The 26,501-nt window shown below is 40.0% G+C and overlaps 1 protein-coding gene across 3 annotated transcripts; it reads left to right on the top strand.

Moving 5' to 3' along the window:
* The first annotated feature begins 1,570 nt into the window (after positions 1–1,570).
* Ccdc112 (coiled-coil domain containing 112) lies at positions 1,571–24,943 on the top strand. 3 transcript variants are annotated; one of them, XM_051200795.1, is made up of 10 exons: positions 1,573–1,769; positions 9,786–9,907; positions 11,318–11,442; positions 15,219–15,308; positions 17,174–17,249; positions 17,618–18,008; positions 19,965–20,378; positions 22,765–22,860; positions 23,824–23,942; positions 24,385–24,943. In XM_051200795.1, exons 1-10 carry the CDS (start codon positions 1,653–1,655, stop codon positions 24,413–24,415), a joined length of 1,581 nt encoding a protein of 526 aa, XP_051056752.1. In that variant the 5' UTR covers positions 1,573–1,652; the 3' UTR covers positions 24,416–24,943. The 3 variants fall into 3 exon arrangements, with proteins under 3 accessions (XP_051056756.1, XP_051056753.1, XP_051056752.1); XM_051200799.1 differs by lacking the exon at positions 22,765–22,860 and having other exon boundaries at positions 1,571–1,769; XM_051200796.1 differs by lacking the exon at positions 15,219–15,308 and having other exon boundaries at positions 1,572–1,769.
* Positions 24,944–26,501: the final 1,558 nt, after the last annotated feature.

Raw genomic sequence — 26,501 nt, 5'->3', positions numbered from 1 at the left:
CCCTGGCCTCCATCCCTTTTGCTTTCCCATGGTATTGGTTGCTGCTTTTTCCTGCATCACCAAACTTCTGCTCTTTATTGAGTCATTTATGGCTGTATACAAATGCTCTCTACTAGTCCTTACCAAAAACTCCAGCAAGGTCTCTCCCACAGCTACCGCCTCAACACTGGGATCACCTGTACTTCTCAACCTTAAATCCACTGAAGCAGGCTTTGTTCCCCACCGCCCACTGGCTCTGCTTTTGTCACTATGACCCACAGCCTCCTTTTTGACAAACACAACTGTCACTTCTCTGTCTTGTCACTAGACTGCCAGGCAGCAGCTCTTAGTGCTGACAAACACCTCCTTCTATGAACTCCACAATCCAGTTTCCTCTGTCCCTAGGCTCCGTTTTCTGTCTGCAGCAGCCAATTTAGAAGGTTCTAGACCCAGCCATCAGACTTCATCAAATCTAACTCAAACTAATCTTTGTATGTAATAATCTTCTGCGTAATGTAGGTGAAGGCTAAATCCACAACTTTGGAGATGCACTGGCATCTCACCCATAGCCTGTTTAATGGTTCCTCCTATATTCTCTGGAGTCAGGGGCCTGACTTTATATCCTACTCTCTTCTTGTGCAGACTAGTCTTCCTTAACTTTATCCCTGAAATGGAGACAAAACTTGCACTGCATAGTGGAAACCTACCTATTTGTGGCGATGAAGTAGAAATACATAGGCAAAGCACACACAATGGGGCTCTTAAATGCAGGGCTCATTTACTTATTTGGAGTCCCTCCTAGAAGTCAAGATAAGAAGAATCTTGCACACAGAATTTAAAAATTCCCAGGATCTAGAACCGCTCCTGGCAGACAGCAGAAGCTAGAATGGCGAATGCATTCCCTTAAAAGAGGAGCAGAACTATGTCTAGAAGCTAGCTCCATTGCTACTGGTTGCTTCTGAGAGGAAGATTCAGTTTTCTCAACTTCTCACAGTCTTAGGAATCTTTCATATTACCAATAAGTCGTAGGAAGCAGCAATGGCTTTCCTGGCTCTGATACCTGCTTCTGCGGCGAATACAAAATTGTTTCTTTGCAAATATAGAATAGCACGCATCCCTAGAATACAACCACATATGCTTTATCGTTTACTAAGTTTCACTGGCACTTACAGAAATAGAAAACAGTTCTATCGGATGAAAAACACATATGTTCGTATAACACGAATATAATTTAAAGGAAGACAATGCATTTCTCAGCAGTTATGGGCGTGGGCGAACCGAACAGTCACCTGCACTAGCAAAACTCATGTAAATGCAAAACTGAACAGAGCGGCACTGCATTACACCACCCCAAGTCCACCTGGTTCCCCAAGCCAGGTCCAGGGCCCTCATCTCCAACCCACAAGCCGGCGTTGGCCCCGCCCCTCCCGAGCTCCGCCTTTAACTCTGTCCTGCCCTGCGCTTCCACCGGTGTCCTCAGCGGCCACGCCCCCGCACAGCACAGCCCCGCCCGCGGGCGGCACATCCCTGCACAGCCACGCCCCGCTAAGCCACGCCCCCCGATTAGGCAGGGTCGGCTTTGTGCTCCGCCCTAGTGGTCCAGAGGTTCGGAGCCGTCGGCGGAGCGTGGGTGAGCGCCCACTGGATCTGATCCCGCGCACAGGCGAGCAAACATGGCGGCCTTGACTACTGTGGTGGTGGCGGCGGCGGCCACGGCAGTTGCTGGGGCGGTGGCGGGGGCGGGCGCGGCTGCGGGGACCGGCGTGGGAGCGGCGCCGACCCCGCAACAGGTAACGGCTCTGGCCTTGCTTGGGCGAACCTAGCGTTTGATGGCACCTAGAGCCCGGGCTTTGTGGTGCTGGGGTCTGGCCTCAGTGGAAGCCCCGGCCGCCGCTCGCTCTCGCGCCGTGTGATAGAATCCCTTTCTTCAAATATGGGAGCTAGTGATGGGAGCTCTGGGTGTTAAGTCGGCAGTGACGACCCGGGGCTTCAAGCTGGCTGAGAGTGAGTCTGAGCACCAAGAAATTGGGTCTGTTGATTGCATCCGTGCAAGAAAGCACAGGATAGGTGTTGACCAAGATGGGGGTCATAAGGACCCTATCTCTGCAGTGTGGGATGGGAATCTTTCCTTCAGATGATCAGATCCCCTATTCTGTTTCAGTTTTTCTCCTTAGCGCTATGTTCCACATTTCATTCCTGTTTTAAAATTAAATTTCTGCCTCCATGAAAATGTGAGTACCAGGAGGGTAGACATTTTCGGAAGCTTTAGACACTGTTGTATTCCTAGCACCAAGGACTATGCCTGTTGTGTGCCCAAGACGGTGCCTTCAAGATAGTAGGCGCTTACTAAATATTTGTGGTTCAGTTCAGACGTGAAGGAAAGCTACCGTGAGCCGAGGACTGGCTCCATCTTCCTTTTCTAAAGGAATACGGTGTTCTTTCTAGCATGAAGTTAAGAAAATTCCATTTAGGGAAGACAGTCTTACACATCCTCTGTTTTTCTCCTCCTTTTCTCTGTGTTTATACAACTCCCCAGATAACTTACATTTGAAGAGAAAATACAAAATAAAAATTTAAAATAGATTATGTGAAGAGTTTTTAAGTATATATTTTTAAAACGCATGACTATTTGGTTGTGGTACATACCTGGAACCCCAGCATTCAGGAGGCAGAGGTGGGAATGTCAAGAGTTACAGGCATGTACTGGCTGCCCAATGAGAACTTTTCTTCAAAACAAAGCAAAACAAACAAACAAGCAGACAAAACACCCCAAATGAAAAAGTGGTCTGATTCCAGTGGTTTAATCATGTTAAGTGTCTTTTCCACGAATACTTTCTGCCATATTGTAGTTCAATATGATTTCCCCACCTAGGTCTACATAGCCATGTCTTATATGCTCATGCACTGGTCCTACCTGCATTCTAAGAACGCTCTTCTTGGCATGCGCTACTGGGAGTCTGTTTTTGTGATGCTCTAAGACTGTATTTGCCTTTATAGGGCTTGGATCAGAATGTCCTGTGGTTCTGTTTTACTGTCTGACATTTAGCAATCCCTGGAGACATCTTTGGTTGTCACATTGGGCAACTAGTACTGCTAGAAGGTGCTACTAACTGAAAAGTAAAAATTATCTGTTCGATAATGTCAGTATGCTGAGATTGAAAACCTCTAAAATGTTCACCTCATAGCTGAAAATCACAGTAGTGATGTAGAGTTTCTCAAGGATATTAAAGACCCCCTCCCCGCCCCCAATTAAAATAGGGGCCAGGAAGATGCGCTGTGTTGGTGAAGTGCTTGCTGCATAATTTGGAAGACCTGAGTTTGTGGCAGGGTGCTACAGCATGCACTCGCAGTCCCAATGCTGGAGAGTTGGAGGCAGATTCCTGGCCAAATCAGTGAGCTCTGTTCAGTGAGAGAATCTAAATAAATACATACATACATACATAAATAAATAGTAAATAAGGTGGAGAGTAATTAAGGGAAGACACCTGATGTCAGCCACTGACCTTCTCATGTTATGTACCAATACATACAGCATACACATGTGAAAAAGTTAGAATCATTGATGCACTATGTTGTGATATTTTGAACAGGTTTATGTGTTGTCTGCCTTTCATACTCCTCCCAATAGCTCCACCACTGCACACACACTGGCACATACAGAACCTGCACCCTAACACTGAACTTCAGTATTTGTAAGATGACTAATGAATATTTGTACTAACCCTAAAACCATGTATGTTTTCTTGAGAGGAGATACTTTTTTTTTGGAGACAGGGTTTCTCTGTATTGCTTTGGAGTCTGCCCAGGAACTAGCTCTGTAGATCAGGCTGGCCCCGAACTCACAGAGATCCGCCTGCCTCTGCCTCCTGAGTGCTGATAATTTTTATCATAGTAGTTTCATGATATTAGAAGTCTCTACCAAAAGATCTAACATTCCTGTTAGCAGAGTTCCCTTAACACAATATCACAGATGGGTTGATTTAAACAACAGAAGTGAATTTCCTCACTCTTCCAGGTATTCTTCCAGGTGCTGTGAGGTTAGCCTCCTGTGAGGTTCCTCTTACTGGTGGTCTTTGCTCTATGTTCATGCAGGGGAGAAATATCTCTGGTATCTCATAGAATACTCGATGTACAGTCCTTAGGGTATGGAATGTTATACATTTCTCAGCTGTTATGAAAAGTAAAATTATCTGTGCTTTCTTGTACTTCTGTATTATGTCTTCCTATTCTCTCAGAGCCTTTAGTTGTATAGTAGTTTCCCTTAAAATAAATACTCCCTCCTAGAGGGAAACTCATGAAGCTCCAGAATGTTCTCAAGGGAGGCACAATATTGCATCCTGCATGGAAGATTTTTAAGGTTCCAGATATGGGCTGGAAAGATGACTCAAAGGTTAAGAGCACTTGTTCTTCAAGAGGACCTGGGTTTGGTTTCCAGCACCCATATGCTGACTTGCAACCACCTGTACCTCCAGTTCCAGGAGATCCAAAGTCATCTTCTGGCTTCTGCAGACACAATTATATATATATGGTGCACAGACATACATGCAATCAAAATACCCATACATATAAAATAAAAAATAAATCTTAAAAAAAAAAAAAAAGACTCCAGATGTTCTAAAGGCTCCTTAAGGAGCAGGAAGTAGACAACACAGAAGCTTCAAGAAGTTCCTGAAATTGACCAAATACACCAAAGGCCTTCCCTCCCTAAGCTTATTTAAGCAGGAAGATCTGCTGAGGGATGCTCTCAGACTAGCCCAGGTTCCTAGAACGGGTAGATAAGAGAAGTATCCAGAAAGAAGCAGAGACCAAGCTGTGCTGTCTGGATGTCTTTGTCCATTGAGCTGCCTTCAGGCTGCGCAGTGAGCTCCAGGTTTCCCGCTTTCCTGAACTGTCTGGTGGGCTTTGCTGATGCAGCTGTCTTTGAGCCATTTCTTCTGTAAGTCACCTATACTCTTGTCAGTGACCCCAATAAAGCTCATTGGTTCACCAAGTTGGACTTTGGCGGTTGTCCTTACTGTGGTTTATTGGACTAAGTAGACTTTTGCTCACACGTCTTCAGGAATAGTGTCACATAGCACCTTTCAAGGCTGACTAATCTTGTCAGACTTCCTACTTGTTGCTAGCAGCTATTCTTTTGGCCATTTTAATTGTTGAATTATGACTTTAAAACATTGTAAAAACTTTATTATTGTTATTTTGAGTGTGTGTGTGTATGGATGGATGCATGAGTACTACAAGGAGTGCATGTGGCATAGCAAGTACTTTACCTGCTGAGTCACCTTGGCAGCTCCCCCCTTTTGAAGAATTAACAATATCGCTAGTGGTTTTGAACCAGGTGTTAACACCAGAGACAGGGCTCTCTATGTGCTTTGTTTTGGTTCTAGTGGAGTTCCCTCTAATGACCTGAATTTTATGTCTCCTGGCTGACTGGAATAAGTTCTCAAAAATAACTACATTCCATGGGACCTACTAGATGGCTCAGTGGTACAGAGATACTTCTCTGGAGGGCCAGAGTTGGGCTCCTAGCACCTTTGTTGGTGGTGTACAGCTGTCTCTAACTGCAGCTCCGAGGGATCTGTTGCATCTTCTGGCTTCTGAGTGCACTTGCATACAAATCACACACACACACACACACACACACACACACTGCAAATACTTTAATATTTTAGTGAACAAGTTATATACTTATGTGCCTCATTTGATAAATGTGTATAGTATAGAATTATTAAATCAAGCTAACTAATTACCCACTCCATCTTTTTTTCTTTTTGTAATCGGACATTTGAAAATTTATCTTTCAGTTTGAGCCAACTTACTGACAAAACTCAAAACTTGCTCCATGCACTAGGTACCTCTCATTGTCATGAAAAACTACCCGGCAGCAGTTGAGATGTTTATTTGGGGCTCTTGATTGAGGGGAGATAGTCTGCTGAGGAGGGAAAAACACACCAGCGTGGATGTGAGGCAGTTGATCACATTGTGTCCATGGCCAGGAGGGAGACAAAGAGGGAACTTGGCTCTTTTCCTTTTTGTTCACTCCCAGACACCAGCCGGTAGAATGATGCTGCTGCCCACATTCAGAGTAGTACAACTGACCAGCAACTACTCATTCCCTTCCTCTCCTCCCTTCCGTCTCTCGTCACTATTGTTCTACTGTCTTTTTCTATGAAATCAGCTTTGTAATAAGACCATGTGGTGTTTATCTCTCTGTGTTTGGTGTGTTATGCGTGGTGTGACGTTCTCTAGGTTGACACCTTGACTTAGTTAGGCCTGATTTGCAGAACTGTAAGAGATTAATAAGTTTGTTGTGTTTCAGTCACTAGTGTGTGTAATTTTGGCTTAGTTTATTATAGTAGTACCAGGACGCAGGGAAAAAAGCCCTGAGAGGAAAAGGCTGAGATGGAGTGTAAGCTGGCCTGTGTGTTGAATGTGTGCTGCTGCAGGATACTGCTTTCTTTTCCTAATAGGAAAAAAGAACTTGGCTCACAGTATCCAGGAGAGTCTCTGGTCACCTGTTGGCTGAAAGCTAAGCTAGCCAAATAGTGATTGTAGTGCCACATGAGACAAAGACTTCACAAAATTAGTTCATAAATTGACTAAACATACAGAAACAAAACAAATTCCAGAAGCCTTGCTGTTGTCTTTTGGCTTTGCCACACTGTTCGGTCTTAAGAGAAAGAAATTATGAGATGTAAACAAACAATACAATTCATCTAGGAAGGAATAAAGAGGAAGACCAGCTATTGGGTGTGCTGGAAGGCTTTATATTAATTATGCTGGGTTTTTTGTTTGTTTGTTGTTTCCTTGTTTACTTTGAGATGTTGACCAAGCTGATTTAAAGCCTGTGAGTTCAAGTATTCTTCTGCTCTGGCCTCTAGAGCAGCTGGGACTACAATGTACTGCCATGCACAGTTTTAATCATCTATTCCCAAAGAACTAAAGGAAATCATACCTAAAGAAGTAAAGAAAAAATGTGAGAATAATATCTCACTAAACAGAACACACACACACACACACACACACACACACACACACACACACACACACGGGGTGGGGGATGTAGGTAGATAGATTAAAAGAGCACATTGAGTTTGGGGGTTAAAAAGTACAAGAACTCAAAAAACTTCACCACAGAGGCCCACCCCACCAGGTTTAGCTGGAAGGGAAAAATCAGCAAACATGAATATAGGTTAATGCAGATTACACTGTCTGGAAAACAGAAGATAATGAAGATGATAAATGTAAGACTGTTGTCTAGCTCAGTTCATTATGATGAAAACATGTCAGAAACCATTCCCATTGTGGAAGACCAAGAAGTACTGTGCATAGTAGCAACTAGAGGCCAGACTATGACCTTCAGATACCCGCCCTAGTGACCCACTTAGCTCCCACCTCCTAAAATCTCCATAGCTTCTCAAAATAGCATCATCGGCTAGTCAACAAGCATGCAAAGCATGAGCCTGTTGGAGCCGTTTCAGATTCAGACTGTAGCATTACACTCCTGGTCCTCAAAACTCATGTTCATCTCATAATGCAAAATGCATCTAGTCCAATTTCAAGAGTTCCAATACTGTTCAAAAGTTGAACTCCACAATCTATTGAGATTCAGCAGTCTATTAGCTGTAAGCATACTAAGTAAAAATTAAAGTTACTTTAAACACGCAGTGGCACAGAGTAGCCATTCCCATTCCAAACGGGAAAAAGTGGGTGAATGAAGTGAGGGATAGGACAAAAGCTAGACTGAAAGCCAGAGGGCCAAATGTTAAATCCTTTGGCTCCATGGCCAGGATCTGGGCACAGGTTGTCAAGATTTGAGCTCCAAAGGGGTGTGGGGGATGGAAAGTTGCCTTACGGAGATGATGAGACAGATTTGGTAGACTTCCTAGGGGAGGCCTTACCCTCTCCAGGGAGCAGATGGGAGGAGGTGGTGTGGAGGGAGTGAGAGGAGAGAAGGGAGGGGGACCTGGGATTCGATTGTAAAAGATAAGTTAATAAAAGAAAAATTCTCACTCAGAGACTGGGGAGATGGCTTAGCAGTTAAGAATGCATGCTGCTCAGGCAGAAGACTTAAGTTCAATTCTCAGCACCCACTGAGGGAGGCACACAACCAGCTGTAACTCCAGCTCGAGGGGGTTCCTAGGCCTCTGGCCCCTGTGGACACCTGCACTCATGTGCATGGACCCACACCCCTACCCTGCCCACATATACATACTTAAAAATAAAATCAATCCTGACAAATACTTCTAGGTAATGGGGTTGATGAGTAGAAAATGTTCTTTAAGAAAATGTGTCTGGCTGTTGTTTGGCCATAAGAAATTGGTAGGACAAGTACAAGACGAAGCAGGGAGAAGCCACGAAGAGGCGAGTAGTACAGGCCAGGTGTGAGTGTGGCAACTAGCTGAGGAAACAGGAAAAGGAACAGCAACACACAAAGGAAAAGTGTATCTCAAAGGTAGTTATGCCCAAGAGGAGCTGCTGAGAAATGGGGTGTGAGAGAAGAGGTTGATTCCAAGATCTGGCTATTATGAATAATGTTGCTGTGAACACAGTTGAGCAAATGTTCTTGTGATGTGAGTGTGCCTCCTTTGGGTATATGCCCCTAAGTGGTATTGCAGGGTCTTGAGGTAGGTTGATCCTTAATTTTCTAAGAAATCTCCACACTGATTTCCATAGTGGCTGTACAAGTTTGCACTCCCACCAGCAGTGGAGGAGTGTTCCCTTTCCTCCACATCCTCTCCAGCACAAACTGTCATTGGTGTTTTTGATCTTAAGCCATTCTGATCGGTACAAGATGGAATCTCAGAGTGGTTTTGATTTGCATTTCTCTGATGACTAAGGATGTTGAGCATTTCCTTAAGTGTCTTTTTGACAGTTGAGGTTGTTCTGTTGAGAATTCTCTGTTTAGATCTCTACCCCCATTTTTAAATTGGATTATTTGGTGGTTTGATGTCTAGTTTCTTGAGTTCTTTGTATATTTTGGAGATCAGCCCTCTGTCAGATGGGGGGGGGTTGGTGAAGATCTTTTCCCAGTCTGTTGGGGGAGCCCTTTTGTCCTGTTGATGACCATGTTCTTTGCCTTACAGAAGCGTCTCAGTTTCAGGAGGTCCCATTTATTAATTGTTGCTCTCAGTGCTTGTGCTATTGGTGTTCTATTTAGGAAATAGTCTCCCATGCCTATGCATTCAAGTGTACTTCCCACTTTCTCTTCTATGAGTTTCAGTGTAGACGGATTTATATTGAGGTCTTTGATCCATTTTGACTTGAGTTTTGTGCATGGTGGTAGATACTGTCTGTTTGCATTCTTCTACATGTTGACAGCCAGATACCAGCACCATTTGTTGAATATGTTTTCTTTTGTCCATTTTATATTTTCAGCTTCTTTGTCAAAAATAAATGTTCATAGGTGCATGAGTTGATGAGTGAGAAATTTTTATGTGACCCTTGGTGTGGAGGTATATAAAACAGGTCTTCTAATCATTTACTGATAATAAATCATTAAGAAATTTGCTTTAAAACCATTATTTGCTATATATGTAATTTTACCATTTATTAATGATGAAAGCAAATTTTTATACTAATGAGGCTGTCAAATGCTGAATTTCTCCTTTGTTTTGAAGACATGTTTCAAACAACTCAGGGGGAATGCTGGGACTAAAGAACCACTGAGCCATCTCTCCAGCCCCCAAAGTATGTTTTTTTAAAAGTCTAGACTAGCCATACGATTATCTCCAGAAAACTGTTGCATTTTATTTCTCTGACATTTATTACCACTTTTATGACTTGTGATACTCTTGTTCTTTATGCAGAGTGAGGGTGGCTTTAGTACTTCTTCTGGAATTCGTCCTTCTCAGCTGCAGATCTGGAAGCAGAAAGTTAGTCGGATGAAGAAAGCAGAATTCATCCGCACAGCAGAAAAGCTAAAGAATCAGTGAGTATAAGAATATTGTCTTCAAATAAAATCACTAGCTATTTTATAGTGAACAACATAAAATCAGCATAACATTGTTAGGAAACTTCTAATTACTAGCCTGACAAACATAACTAGAAAAAGGAGGGAGGTATGAGATGCACAAATAGTCTATTTGTAAATTAATTATATGTGGAATTGCTTTAGTTCTTTAATTTTTATCTTTTTATATTAGTGTATTTTAAGGAAAACAAAATAATAATGTCTATATTTTGTATATGAAATGACAGATTGAATACATTTTATTCTACAGTTTAGGTAGGCACTTTATTGAATATTTTTGAGTGAGGATTATAGAGAATATGTATCTAAGTTCTTATAGGTTATGAAGATGATAAATGATTGATGTAGTGCCAGTCTCTTCCTGTCTTCCCACCATTTCCCCCCTACCTTACAACATGTGATTTCTTGTTTATCTTTTTCAACCCACTGAGTTCATATATTGCTGCTTCTTTATGCACGGGTATAGGATCATCTATCTGAAGCATGGGTAACTTTTCAGGACCTACATCCTGAGAGAAAACTTCATCTCCCTCCTCCAGGAGCCATTACTTGGCAATAGCTTTTCAGCTAGAGGTGGGACATCATTCATGACAGGCTGGGATTTTGGCTTGCTTGATCTTAGACAAGTACTGTATAAGCAGTTAGAGCTGATAGGAGTTCATGTGTGCAATATCCATGTTATGCCCAGCAAGTGATGTTTCCCTGCAGGTGTCTTCTATTTCTAGTGCTTATAATCTCCCCCCCCCCATCATCCTCAAGGATCCTTGAGAAATGGGTTGTTAATCTAATGTTCAATTTGCATCTGAGCACTCTACAGTTTCTTAATCTTTGTATGTTGATCCCTTGTGGTCTCTATAAATCTCTGCCCTTTGCCTACTGGGGGAAAAAAAGAAGCCATTGCCTCTCGGGTTGTGTGCAATGATGCCACTGGCTAGAGAAATCCTGCTGCATGTTAGATTCAAAATTGGATCTAAATTTTCTTATTTACCTTGTGGGAGAAGCAAAACAAACATTGAGAAAACTGACTTCTTTGACAACTTAAAAATAAATAAAGCCTCCTTAGTGTAGTTTATTTTATTTTGTTTGTTTTACTTGAAGACATTAACTGAGAATTAGAACCTCATAGTAAATGCTTCTGTATTTTCAAAGGAAATATGTAACAGTTTAAATTATAGTTGGTTAAAATTGAACTTAACTAGTAAGTCCAATTTTAGCTGATATTTTGACCCCTTCACCTTAGTAGTCTAAGTAATCACACTCTTTTTTAATGAACTGAGTGTAAAGTACTAATTATTTTGAATGTCTTTATATATTAAACAACTAAAGGGTATTCAGATGTGTTTGTACCATTTGTTTCTTTTCCTGAAGAGTTATTGTCATAGAAAAAGATAAACACAGTCATTTCTACAACCAAAGAGGTGACTTCAGAACTTCAGAACACAGCGTGCTGGAAGAATTGGAAAATAAGCTGATAAACAGCAGGAAGATAGAAAGTAAGTTGTATTTGTGATGAATTACATACACACTGTTGGGTGATCTAAAGCATAGTGTTGTCCTGTGTCGTGCTTGTGCATTGACTGTTGTGGCTCCATGGATATATATATACATACACACACACACACACACACACACACACACACACACACACACCTGGTGATAAGTCTGTCTCTTAAGGACCTATATTTATTTTGTTTTAATGTCCCTGTTTAGTCATTCTCACTGAATTGTTTTCTAAGTCCGTTTCTTCCATATAATAGTGAAGACTTGATTTTGAGTTGACAATTCATGAAACATCATTAATATTTTAAAAAATAAAAATACCTTGTTTTCTGTGCTATCGGGTCCTAGCTCATCACCCTGGCATTGTTGACTGGGCATTAGACCCAGTATGTGTCAGCAGAGTCAGAGCCCACACCACTAGTCCAACAAAGTGATAACACTGGTTCTTGCCCAAGTTGGAATTTACTTGTCGATGTTCTAAAGCCTACAGTTTTTACCTCAGAACAGCATCTGATACTTAGATGAAATACAAGAGAATACCTTACAGATTATACAGTGAATATGTTGTTGTTTTTTTATGCTGCATGTTACATTGTAACATTGATTTGCTAGATAGAGGTGAAATTGTTCCTGATACATATTACAATTAAAAATTTTTCTAGTGATTTTTCTTTCGAAATATAAGCTTGTAGCATTTCAAAAAGTCACCTTTTGTCATATAGTAGCAAGACTCACTCTCCCCCTTCTGTTGGAACAAGAATAGGAATAGCATAGAAAGAGCACCTATCAAGTCTCCATTCTTGAATTCATAAAGAAGTCTAGATGGTGAGGTCTTAGTGATTGCTACTGTCACTTCTGAACACACTGGCAGACTGATCTTCATTTCTTACTTATGTCTGAACTTGTATGTTTCTGAATGACTTGCTTTGCACTTTCTTTTGTTCCTTGGAAATAAAGTCTCCTGTGGCCTGGGCTGACTTTGAGTTCCCTAGGTAGCCAGTGCTAACCTTGAACTCTTGAGTCTTCTGCCCACTTCCCAAATGCTGGTATTATGGACGCATGCCACCATGTCCAACTCATTTTTCTCCTTTTTCAATGCAGCTTCTGTTTTCTGTACTGTTTTCCATTCTCCAGTTTTGCCACTCATTATTGTGTGCCTGTCTAGGAAAGGAGGGGACAACTGTCTCTATGTGAAGAGACACACTTTTCCTTATGGATCACAGCCCTGAAGAAGTAAAGAACTGTTCCTTACCTCAGGGATCAGACCTTGGTTTTTGATAACTGCCTGCATTTTTATTGCTTGTGTATGGCTGTACAGTGTTTCATTTCCAAATGACAAAATAAGATTGCATAAAGTAATTGCATAAGTGATCAGCTGTGGCAGAAATAAGCCACTTGCTAATTGTTTATCTTTGCTCACAAAGTTCCTTTCCTTCCTTCATCAGCTTCCACCCCTGTCCATCTTTGTTGCCCTCTGAGTGCTATAGTTTACCTGTCAGCATCACCACATTCTGCCTCGGGAGTTTCTTGACTTCCCAATAGAGGACCAAGCTTTCTAATAAAGGGATGATGTTTCTATGTTGTTGACTTCTGTAATTTTATAGAGTAGAACTTTGAAAGTGGAACTCAGGGGTTGGAGAGATGGCTGGACACTTGCTGCTTTTGCAGAAGACTGGAGTTAGTTCCCAGTACCCATACTGGGAAGCTCCCAACCGCCCGTAAGATAGCTCCACGGAGATTCAGTGTCCTTGTATGGCCTCCACTGGGACCTACACATATGTGTGAGAGCACACACACACACACACACACACACACACACACACACGGGGGAGGGGGGGAAGACATATACATCAAGATAAAAAGAGATTTAAAGAATTTGCTTCAGATTTTGTATGTTTGTTTTAAAGTGGAACCACGCCAAAGTCAAATACTCATATTTAGAGGCTTAATCTGGATGTTGGCCCTGGCTCCAAACCTATTGATAAATAAAAAACAAAAACTGCTATCTGTGTTCTAGTACATGCTGTGTGTGTTCAAGAAAGCCTGGGTTTCAGGGTTTTCAGCTCTGAAAAAGTTACCTTATTTAAGGAATTTTGTAATGAAGCCTTTGGTGCTTTACTCTTGTGCAAGTTGCAAAAATAAAACAAAAAAGCAAACAAACAAAAAAAGTGGCTGCACAGACTACTTGATTATGACAAAATGATCCTGTAGTTTGCATAGATATGAATGAGTGCAAGTGTTTATACCACAAGGCTACTAATCTAAATACACATACCAGCTTGATAACTTTAGAAAACAAGGAAGGGATAAGCCTGCCTTTCTGCTGCTGAGCATCTGAAAATGTCATCATTTTGTTCTTCAGCTTTTCGTTATTCACCTGCCATTTTGCTTCTGGGTGGTTCTTTGGTTATTCTTGGCAATTTGTGGCCTAGACATCAGTAGGTACCACACATACCTTTTAAGAGCATGTGTTTAGGAGCAATGAAAACACATTGAGAAATTTGTCAGTCTCATAGAATTAATACTAGTCATGGGTTGAAGAGAAAGCCTGAGGACCCAAGTTAAGATCCTTAATCACCATGTAGAAATCAAGTGTGATGGTTTATCTCTGCATCTTCCATGCTGTGCAGTGCAATAGGCCCATACCCAGGACTTGCTGTTCAGTCACGCTGGCTGGATTGATGAGCTCCAGCTTCAGCAAGAAACCTTGCCTCAAAAATTAACAGTGGAGGGCCCAGCAAGGTGGCTTGGCAGGTAGGAGCGATTGCCTTATGACTTTACATTTGCTCTCTGGGACCCACATGATGGAAGAAGAGGAACCAGAAGTTGTCCTATGGCCTCCACACATGTGCTGTAACATGTAATGCACTTATAAATAAATGTGACACATTTTTTGAAAAGAAGATGTAGTTCTACCCTCTTACTAAAAAGTTAGTAAGTTAGAGAACAATAGAGTAGGACACCTGACATTGACCCCTGGCCCCCACACACATGTCCACATATGGGCATGCACATATGCACAGGTGAAATTAGGTACACCATACACACACACACACACACACACGCACGCACGCACGCACGCACGCACGCACGCGCGCGCACACACACACACACACACACACACACACACGTACGTTGGTTAGACAGTTTAATATTTTAAAAATAAAGTTAAAGTCAATTTCTGTTTCCAGAAATTCAAACTAGTTAAAAAGAAAGAAAGATACTTTTAAAGAACAAAACATGAGCCAGGCAGTGGTGGTGCCTGCCTCTAATCTTAACATGTAGGAGGCAGAGGCAGGAGGATCTCTGAGTTCGAGGCCAGCCTGGTCTACAGAGAGAGTTCCAAGACAGTCAAAGCTACACAAAGAAACCCTGTCTCAACAAAACAAACAAACAAAAACAGAAAACAAACAAAAAGCAAAACAAAACAACAACAACAAAAAAAGAGAACAAAACATATTAAGCTTAAGTTACTTGGCATGTTTTTAAAACAATAGTCTGTAAGTCTTTTTCCACAGAAGGAGAAAAGGTACATCTCCATGTCTCAGGTCTGCAGTAATTGGAATGAAAGGTCCTTTCAAATATTGGGGGAAACTGAGATGCTTTATTTAGAGCAACGATCCGTGATGCTCAGATGGTTCTGACAATAATGGCTGCTGTTTGGTTGTTCTTGGCTATCTTTCATTAAAGGACTACATGGAGTTTATGTGCAGAAGCCTAATTGTAGCCGCACTTGTCACAGAATTATAGTATGGACTTTTCCTTCCAGGAGCAAAAATCCAGCAACAGTTGGCCAAAATACACAACAATGTAAAGAAACTTGAGCACCAGTTGAAAGATGTGAAGCCTACACCTGACTGTAAGAAGAGTTCAATAAGATCCTCCTATATATTGCCCTTTCCTGTTGGTGCATTAGAAAATGTATGCTTTTCTAGAACGGTCTCTTCCATTTGGCATTAGTGGAGCCAGCCCTACATTATTAGTTAGGAATTAATAAGGGTAGGGTGGAGAAGTGTACTATCAGTTTATGTAAGAGTTTCAGTCCTTAACATTGTAAAACAGGCAGAAGAGACACTGTAAGGCGGAAACATTGTGGCCCAGGAAGGTTCAGATTTAGCCAACCGAGTGGAAAAAGACTGGTTTCTGAACACCTAGCCCTTATCCTGTTTATCCTGTAATTGGCTTTTGAAAAAAAAAATTACCCTTCAGAAGTATTATACGTATGTATGTAAAGAATGGCTTGACTCTACTAGGACAAATGCTAGTTTGGGGGAGAGAGAAAAAAACCACAACCCCACCTTCTGTTTCAAAAATTCATTCCTGAAGGCTCAAAGCATGGTGCTCAAGATGTGTGGACTGAGAGTACACTGGATCAAAGCCTTGGTCTATTATTTTATTAGTTAGAACATTTCAGACAAATGACATCTCTGAGCGTTTATTTCTTAAGCTATGCAGTGGAGATCATAGACCTTCTCGTAGGGTTTGGGGCAGGATAGAATAGAACAGTGGTCTAGAGGTTGGTGCAGTCCTTGGAGTATGGCAAGCACTAAAATTGGCAAATGGGAAAAGAATGAGTAGTATTCATTAAATTAAATGAGGCCATAACATGCTAGAGGGAAGATGCAACAACTTCTTGATAATACTCTGTTGTGTAAGAAAAGAACAAAAATCTAAAGAAAAAGTGATCATAATTGATTACTTTAAAAAATATTTAAACCCATAAAATTGTTGAAAAACAAAAGTATTTTTGCATAAGTAATTTAATAATCGAATATTCATAAGGTATACAGAATGCCCACAAATTAGGGCAACCAAGATAAACAGTGATAGGAAAATAGACAGAGATTATAATGCACACAGTGTATGAAAAGAAATACAAAACTCAAGTGAAACAATTGCCCATGCTTATTAATAATGACAAAAATGTCAGCTCGATTGATGCCAGGTGCTTGCCATATTTTGGAAGTGATTTAAAGTACATGGGAGGAAGACAGTGAGAATGAGTCAGTAGGACCTCTGCATTACAAAGGGATAAGTCTAATGTGTAGATGGACTTTCCTTACTCAGCATTTCAAGTTTTACTAGTCATTTAAAAAAATACTTACTTGGACATGCATATATATATATATATATATATATATATATATGCAAGGATTTTTAGTGTACCGTTGAGCATATTTAAAGGTTCATTGACAGGAGAATTAAATGAATCAAATGGTTTTATACAATAGAATACCATATGTAGCCATAGAAAAAGATAGACAGTTGCATATATACTTATATGCAAAGTTAACCATAACTGGTTTTTGTTGTTGTTGTTTGAGGTTTCAATATGTAGCTCTGGCTGCCTTCCAACTCACAGATTTAACTGCCTCCATTTCCCAAGTGCTGGGATTAAAGGTGTGAACCACTGTGCCTGGCTGTCCACATTTTTTAACCAAAACATTCTCTTAAATAAAAATTTGCAAGATAAACCATAGTATGTGTGGTATGAAATAATTATTATAAAAGAAATACTGATTATAGGATTTAATAATATGAGTATGTAGGAAAATACCTTTACTATAAAAGAAATTGTAATCACAAAATTTTACTTGTGAGCAGTAATTTTTCTTAATTTCATAGGGACAGTACATATTTTCTTCTAATTATTAACTCATCCATATTGAAATATGACATGGTGTGTGTGTTTCTTTTTTCTTTTTCTTTTTTTTTTTTTTACAGTTGTTGAAAAGCTCAGAGAAATGATGGAAGAAATTGAAAATGCAATCAATACTTTTAAAGAAGAACAGAGACTTATGTATGTTTTAAACTCATTTAACTTAAAGTTTTGACCTTGACTTTTCAATAAGTCACTTTTAGGTTATCCTCTGTGAATGTACTATAAGTCTTATAGTCTATCTTCTGTCCTAGAGTTTAGACAACTTTTCATACTTAAAGTAAATTTTCATTTTTCTTGGACACCAGAAGATCACAAATGAAAGTTTGAAAGATTGTTTACATTTGAGGAAACTAACTTCTTTTAAGGTTCAGGTATGAATATTATTAATATTAGAAATGTCAACAAGAGGAAATGAAATAGTTAGAGATAATTAAATTTGCAGGAAAGTAAAGGAATAATATGGATTGGTTGGTATGCTATTCAAACTTTATTTTTCTTAATTTTAGATATGAAGAGCTTATTCAAGAAGAAAAAACAACTAATAATGAGTTGAATGCCATCTCCAGGAAAATTGACTCGTGGGCTTTGAGTAATTCAGAAACAGAGAAAGCTTTCAGAGCCATCTCAAGCAAAGTTCCTGTAGACCGAGTGATACCAAGTACTCTTCCAGAAGAAGTGGTAGAATTTGAAAACTTTCTTCAGCAAACAGGAGGGCGACAGGGGGGCTGGGATGACTTTGACCATCAGAACTTTGTGAAAGTGAGAAGCAAACATAAGGGGAAGCCGGCATTTGTGAAGGAGGTTGTTGAACACCTTCCTGGAAGAACATTGGAAGAAGTTCAGCAACATGAGAAGTGGTATCAAACGTTCCTGGCTCTACAAGAAAGAAAAAAAGAGGTAATAGTAGTTAAAAACAGCTCTTGTGCATTGTGTCTGTGTGCTAGGTGTTGTGCAAAACTCTTAACTGTATCATTAACATTCTACAAACAGCATAAAGTTGGCCCATGATCTCTTAGAACACCTGAAACCAAGACATTGAATAGTTAGGGAACGTTTACTCAGTGGTACAACTTCAGTTGAACTTCTGAAGACCAGACACTTCTACCACAAAATACACAATGTACAGTAACTCTGTCTTTTTTATTCCTAGGATGGGGTTGATTCAAAGCCATGCAGATGGCTGGAAGAGGTCATCTTAGCAGAAGCTACATTAGTCTCTAGGGGGAAAACACCTCTAATATATCCCATGTTTTGGATAAATAATGAGACTTACCATTTTCAGGCGTGCTCTGGAGTATCCTTGAATACCTACCTTCTTTTTTTTTTTTTTTCCATGTACATCTTTCCCCATCCATTCCGTGACTGACAAAATATCCCTAGATCAAAGGTTACCATCTTCTTGTCAACTCCAAATAAGTGGTTTTGGGGGGGGGCATTCACTAATAACATTTCCACCATACCCTATAGACTGCCTTTGCAGAGTCTTACCCAGAACTATGCCACTCAAAGCTGATCCATGGACTGTATTCCAATCCCTAAACCCTGATAAGGTGATTGTATGACAGTAGGTTGCCCAGGAAGGAAGAGATACATTTTGTTACAAATTCTTCATATGTTTGAGAACTGGCATATTGAAGGGCACTGGTTAGAGGGTATTTGGTATTGCTAATCATCTCTTAATCCTATATTATTTTCATATTACCTCACTATGTAGGATTTATTGAATGAATTTAAGAATGAATAATAAACTGTAAGGAAAGATGAGGAAATAATTTGTGGACCAGGATGGGGGCTGTGAAGTACAGTAGGTAACATACTATATGGCATAAAGATTGCTAAAATTTTAAGTCATCTTTATATATTCATGCAAGAGATGAAACTTTTAATTTTTTCCCTGCAGTTAGGAAGCATCATGTATCAGACACCAGCTCATTTACTTGTCACAATGACTCTGTGTAAGAATCACTTCTACCATTTTATGGGTATCTTAGTTACTTTTCTATTGCTATGACAAAATACCATGACCAAGGCAACTTATAAAAGAAAGCATTTGCTTTGGTGTTTATGGTTCCAGGGTTAGAGTCCATGACTACCATGGCAGGGAGCATGGCAGGAGACAGACAGTCATGAAGCTGAGGCAGTACTTGAGAGCTTACATCTTGATTCACAAGTATGAGACACAGAGAGAGCTAACTAGGAATGGTGTGTGCATTTAAACCTCAGCCCATGACCAGTAACACATGTCATCCAACAAGACTACACCTTCCAATCCTTCCCAAACAGATCTACCACCTGGGGGGCTAAGCATTCAAACATATGAGCCTAAGGGGGCCATTATCATTCAAACCACCACAGTAGATGAGCAGAACATAGATTAGTGTCTCATCCAGACTCACACCTAATAAACGGCAAAGCCAGAACCTTCCCAAATAATATGGCTGCAAGGCTCATGGTCTTCACTATCCCATTTTTAATTCCTCGTCTGATACTTGGTAAGAGAAAGATCTCTTAAAAAAAAAAAACATTCTATGCATAGAAAGATAATTTGGAAACAAAAGTAGGGTGATTAGAGGAAAGAGGCAGTACCCAAGAGTGATGGAGGAGGGATCCTGCATACAGGGGAAGGCCAAAGAGTAACCAGGATCCAGAGATTTGCAGGGTACAGTATTTTTTAAAAAAATGTGAGCAGAAAAAATTGCATTGGTTTAAAACAAAACCTATAAACATCCAGCATCCACAAATCAACTTTATTATTTTTTTCCCAGGAAACTAGAACTGGGATTGTATTAAGTGCTCCAGACTGATCAAAAGAATGTATATATATATATATTTGTTTCACTTTGATCATTTTAGTCTATTCAAAATTGGAAAATGAAAAAGCAGCAAAAGAAGGAGGAATTACTCAAGTTGAAAGAAAAGGCAGACAGCGCACCTGTGCCTTCACATAGCAAACCCGAAGATAATCAAAAGCAGAAAGAGGAACAGAGAAAGAAGCAGAAACTTGCAGTTGAAGCTTGGAAGAAGCAGAAAAGTATAGAGATGTCAATGAAGCACACTTCCCAGCTCAAAGAAGAAGAGGAGAGAGAGAGGAGGCAGCAGAAAGAGCGTCAGCGGCAGTGTAAGTTAAAACTGCTCCTAGAAAGCTACACCCAGCAGAAGAAAGAGCAGGAGGAGCTCCTGAGGCTTGAGAAGGAGATAAAGGAAAAGGCAGAAAAGGCGGAAAAAAGGAAAACCGCCGCTGATGAGATTTCCAGGTTTCAAGAGAGAGTGAGTAAACGTCTTCCCAAGTAATTTATGGGCGAAAGTCATGAGAGCCTATTTCCAGGTTAGGCTACACAGACATTGAGTTCATCCCATCACCTGATGTAGTACACCTGCATTGGCATCCCTGTAACTGAGGTGTCACTCCCTACCTTCTAGTAAGTTATAGTTTAGTGGAAACATATATGGAAGTAAAGCCATAGTGTCCTGTTAGATTTAACTTCAGGTGAGAAAGTATCCCCATTAGATTGGCCTATGGTGTATCTGTGGGCATCTTCTTTATTCCTGACTGATAATGGAGGATGCAGCCCACTGTGAGCGGTGCCACCGCTATACAGGTGGTCCTGGGTTGTATAAGAGAGCCTGCTGAGCAAGACACCCAGTAAGCAGAGCTCTTCCATGGCCTCTGCTTCAGTTCCTGCCTCCAGGTTCCAGCCTTGATTCCCCTCAGTCAGTGATGAACTACAGCTGTAAGCTGAAATAAACCTTTCCTCTCTCAAGTTTATCGCACCCCTAGAAACCTAATTAGGACAAAATGGTGAGGTAATTAAGGTATAGACAGAGTACTTCAGGGGGCAGATAATACAGAGGTGCTTACCTGAGCTGTGACAGAAGGTGATGCTTGAACTGAGTCTTGAAGGAGCAGGGGAGAAGAGCTCTTCTCTAACAGAAGGGAGAACATGACTAGGGGCTTGGAGAAGCATCAAGTGCTGTTTGTGGGCAGCTATAAACACTTCAGTAATCTGCTAGGGATGTAGTTCAGTGGAAGATTGCTTGCCTAGCATGTATGAGGAGGCACTAGGTTCAACACACACACACACACACACACACACACACACACACACACACCACATGAGCGAGCGAGAGAGAGAGTGAGAAAGAGAGAAAATGAGAGAGAGTGTGTGAGTTATATTTAAATATCTTTGGAACATTGAGGAACAGATGGGAACCAGCAGGTGAGTAAACTATGAGTGAGACTGAATGTGTTGTCTAAGCAGGACAGGGAAGGCTATTCTAAGGTACACAAAGCATAAACAAAGTAGCTATCACTGAGTGAGTAAAAATGTAAATGTTATGAATTGCTAATGTGCATTGTAATGCCTAGCATCAACATTCATAAAGGGAGGTACAAAAGAAAACATAAAAATACACGAGTGCTATGAACTTTAGTTCATTTCTTTAGTTTATATATAAAAATGTCGACTGAGTAATGTAGCATGAATTCCAATTGGTATTAATAATAAAAACCCAGAGAGAGATATAACGGTTCAAGCTGAAGATCAGAAAAGCAAAGGGACTAAACCACTAGAGAGTTCTGAACTCTGCCAAGGCTCAGACCAAAGGGGAACTATCCTGTCCTCAGAGTGGCTGCAGACCCCACTGCTCTCCACCAGACCTCACACTGCCCTGCCTTACAGTCCTCTCTGGTGCTGAGATTAAAGGTTTGTCATCCCAAGTGCTGGGGTCAAAGGTGTGAGCTCTGTTTCTCTTAGAGTGATTCACTCTCAGTATAGCCCAGGGAAGCCTAGAACTCACAGAGATCCATCTGCCTCTGAGTTCTGGGGTTAAAGGTGTGGCCACCGCTGCCTGTCCTCTATGGCTAACTAGAGTCTTTGTGTGTGTGTGTGTGCCTAACTAGTTAGGGTTAGGGTTAGTGGCTTAGCTTTGCACTCTGATCTTCAGGCAAGCTTTATTTGTTAGATCACAAACAAAATATCACTACAGAGTAACAAAACATCTCATACTTATTCATTTCCCCCACAAAGTAAGCAGGTTCCACTAAAAAATAAAAGATTGAGAAAAAGGAAAATTGAAAATACGAAATTAGACGAGACCCCAGACTAGACATACCTTCATTGATAAGCGAAAAATGGCTTTAGTTTGCTTATTAAGAAGTTTAGACTGAACCTTTGAGTAAAATAATGAGATCTAAAATAAAAGTAATACAAAAAAGTATTGATGTTTAATAAGGATCAGGAGAAACAAATAGGCTGAATAGATGTTTATTCAGGGAGAAATAATTTACAACATAGATAGATAGGTTCCTGGTCCCAAGGATGCCTCTGGATGTACTCCTATCCCCTTGCTGCAAGCAAGAGAGCTTTCAGAGTCCCCTCCTCAGACTTAATTCCCCCCAGGTAACATCCGCCTCTGTCTCCACCCCCCAATGGGCGTGATCTGTGCCACAGGTGCAGACAAAGTGAATATCTCACTACAGAAAAGGTGTGCATGGTGGCAGTCAGGGAAATGCAATTCTTAGCCTTCATTTGAAAACATCACCTTTGTAGGAGTATTGGCAGCTGAGGTAATTTAAATTGTAAACACTTAAGAAAGCAAAATTTAGTTAATTAGTTTTCTTAATGACATCTTTCTGTTGGTATTTTTTTTTTAGGATTTACATAAACTTGAATTAAAAATTCTAGATAGACAGTCAAAAGAAGAGGAAAAGGCAGAAAAACAGAGGCGATTGGCCAAATTAAAAGAAAAGGTACTGTATTCTGGTTTGTGTCTGAGACAGATCTTGCTATGTAGCTGAGGATATGTTTGAATGCAGAGGTGTGTGCCAGCATGCCCTGCTTTGATTTATCTTTACTTTTTAAACTTACTTTCTTAACCAATATTTAACCATCATTTTTCACACTAATGAAGTATATATTTCCTCACCTACATAACATGTGTAATTATGTGATATTTAAATCAGACTAAGCATAGTCATGTCTTCAGATGTGTGTCATTTCTTTATGGCAAACCCAGTGGGAACCATTTCTCCTAGCTCTCTGAAATCTACATAGAGGGTATCTGTAATCAGGCCTGCAGCGTATCATACCAGAACATCTTACCTTCCCGGCTCCCTCCTCCTTGTCCTGATTCCTTGGCTGTAAGGAGATTGGCAGATCTTCTCCCTTTAGATCCCAATGTTGTCTCTGCTTTACACTTCACACTTACTTATCACAGAGCACAACTTAATACACTTTTAGCAATTATTATTTGAGTTCTGCCATTTTCTTTAGAAGCACTCTTTTCTTTCACTCTGCATTTTCTGTCTTGTCTTGATCATCATTCTTTCTGAACCTCCATTCTGCATCTGTGTAGCTGTGGCCATTGCTTAGATTCAGTGGTAAGAAACAACTCAGGACCATGGACCAAGTAGATGACTTTATTGGTGTTATTTGTCCTACATTTATCATCTGGTTATATTGCTGTTATACTAAGCTGTAGTCTATTTGTCATAATTAAAATAGAGTTGAGATGGTAGAACTAGGAAAGGATAAATGAGTGGTTTCTTAATTGATGTTAGTGGTCTAAGCACAATGGAACCCTATTTTAGACATATTATGTTTGGGTAATAACCAAACTTGATTTTTAAAGCTGCTTTGTATTACTAAAGGTTTTACTTAGTGCAAATTTAGTGCATATAAGTTAATTGATACTGTTTTACTTCTGATCACAGGTTGAAAATAATGTCATTAGAGATCCTTCTAGGCTTTATAAACCCACCAAAGGCTGGGAAGAACGAACCAAAAAGATAGGCCCATCAGGCTCTGGGCCACTTCTCCACATCCCACACAGGTGAGAAGGTAGTAGAAGGTGTTTGTTTATAGAAATTCGTAATGTTTTTATCTTATGCACTTTTATGCATGTTTGTATTTTATGCAGTTTGTGAATATAATTTTTATTAACAGATTGATAAAGCATAGCTGTATTTTAACTTTTTATTCTGTATGTATTGTGTGTTGTGTATGTATGGTCATGTGAGTGATATGGGTGCTGTGATGTACATGTGGCTGACTGTCAGAGGATAACTGGGGTTTGTGTCCCCTCTTCTACCACGTGGGTCTCAGGAATCCAACTTGGGTTGTCAGACTTGGTTGGAAGGGCCTTTTCCTACTTTACCCTCAGAGCCATCTCACCAACCCTGTATGTATTTTAAGTTGCCATTTAATCAATTGGTTTTTGTTGTTGTTTTGATCTTCCTGCATATTTATAATTGCTGTTCTCTTTTTCTCTTTAGGGCCATTCCAAGCTGGCGACAAGGAATCTAGAGGGACTATGAGATAATGCAATTGCTAGTCACTTGATGAGAATATTAGTATTGCTATTTCAGGAGAAGGTGATTAACTTTGCCATTTAAATGTTACTAGCTTAGTCAGGTTGGTTATTGTGCTGTGTATGAACTGAGAGGTTTTAAATGTCTCGTAGCATTGTCAGTATTTTGTTTCTACAAAGATGGTATATGTTGGCCTATTATTGGTATGAAAGTTATTTAAATAGGTTTATGTTACAAACATTGTTTCATTTAAATACTAAAAATATTTCAAAGATACTTTGTTTTTATCATGGCTTCGTGAAATAATTTGGGAGAATCAGTCTTTTTTAAGCCAAAATTTTCTAACTTTTATAACTTGGAAGTAACTAAACTTGAGTAACAAAAACGTGAAGTGTCTTTTTAAAAAAGAGTTGTTCAATAATTTAGTACTTTTTCTAAGTTTAACAAAATGGTAGTTTGTCAGTTGTTTCATTTTTGTGTAGTGAATATTTTGTATTTGATTAAAGCATGCTTTGTTTTATAATATGGAGACTATTGTAAATAACCTCCCTTGCTACATGTACCTTATTTATATATTATGATGTCATCCTTCAGGTTTCCTGCAATTATGTCAAATTTCCTTCCAGGCTTTCTGGACCCACAGATTTATAAACCCTTTGTGTCTTTGTATCTTACTGGTGGTAAAGTTTTCTTCCTCTTGCCCCAAATTAGGAACATTCTTTCTTCTGAAATAAGCTAGTTTTAAACAGTATACTGATGTTTTTGGACTGAAAAGTAGAAAATTTAATGACACAACTCAATCAGTTTTTCATATTAAAACATTTTGCATCATCCTAACTTTTAAGTTTCAACTTATAAGGAAAGTACTATCTACGTAAAATATAGGAGTTTTATTTTTATTTTATCTTCAAATGCCTTTAGTTATAATTTGAGATATATAGACTAAATGATCCATAAATTATAAGGATTAGTGACCTAAATCTTTCCTTATGTAACATTTATATAAGTATATAGACTCAAAGTATACAGAGTCTAAATTTTAGAAAATAAATTTTAATTATATAGTTATCAGTGCACAATGACAAGGTATCCTTAACTGGAAATGACCACTGTATTTACTTGTTTTCCATAACTCTTAAATAATCTGGAACAATTGAGGAATATAGAATTCCTTATGAAGGAATTCAATACAATTGAACTGCTACCTAAGATATAGAGAAGTAAAGCTTTCTTATGTTGCCTTGTGTTGCACACAAATGCACCTTTCAGCTGCCTGCATCAAAGCTAAGCATGCCAGTTGATGTGATCTTGCTGTCTTAGAGAATTTATTGTCTTTGGTGCCTGTGTTTGGATTGAACCTAGGACCTAGGGCCACAAGCACACCAACTGCATGCTCCACTTGCTTTACTTCCAGCCTTGGTTTTAGTGTGTGTGTGTGTGTGTGTGTGTGTGTGTGTGTGTGTGTGTGTGTTTGGTGCCAGGTGCATACATGCTGGGGAACGTCAAAGGACAACTTGTGTGTGTGTCTGTGTGTGTGTGTGTGTGTGAGAGAGAGAGAGAGAGAGAGAGACAGAGAGAGAGAAAGAGAGAGAGTCTGAGGCAGGAGAGAGAGAGAAAGAGAGAGAGAGAGAGTCTGAGGCAGGAGAGAGAGAGTGTGTGTGTGTCTGAGGCAGGAGAGAGAGTCTGAGGCAGGAGGGAGAGAGAGAGAAAGAGAGAGAGAGAGTCTGAGGCAGGAGAGAGAGAGAGTGTGTGTGTCTGAGACATGTTCCTACGAGCCACAGTATGCTGGGGGACATCAGAGGACAACTTGGTAGAGCTGGTTCTCTCCTTCCATCTTTTGTTGATCCCTAGGATTGAGTTCAGGTTTCTAAGCTTGTGAAAAGGCCAAGTAGCAGAAATTACCCAGGATGCTTTGGAGTTGAGTGTTAAGTAAGTATATATAGCACTAGCACATTTTGTAGGAAATTAATTTTCTACAATTAAAAGATTTCTACTGACTTGGTGTAAAATGAGGACCACTTGTGTATACATTTTTAAATAATTCCAGATACTCTAAACAGGATCAGGAAAAATGTCTGAAT

The sequence above is a fragment of the Phodopus roborovskii genome, unplaced genomic scaffold (genome assembly GCF_943737965.1).
Source record: "Phodopus roborovskii unplaced genomic scaffold, PHOROB, whole genome shotgun sequence".
NCBI lineage: Eukaryota > Metazoa > Chordata > Mammalia > Rodentia > Cricetidae > Phodopus > Phodopus roborovskii.
This window is presented reverse-complemented; position numbering and strand designations above follow the sequence as displayed.

What these genes read in the sequence shown, in the direction of transcription:
- Ccdc112 (XM_051200795.1), top strand. Translation starts at nt 1,653, where the DNA reads ATGGCGGCCTTGACTACTGTGGTGGTGGCGGCGGCGGCCACGGCAGTT. An exon ending in TTTCCAGGTTTCAAGAGAGA is followed by an intron (nt 20,379 to 22,764) that starts GTGAGTAAACGT and finishes TTTTTTTTTTAG; the next exon opens with GATTTACATAAACTTGAATT. An exon ending in TGGCCAAATTAAAAGAAAAG is followed by an intron (nt 22,861 to 23,823) that starts GTACTGTATTCT and finishes TTCTGATCACAG; the next exon opens with GTTGAAAATAATGTCATTAG.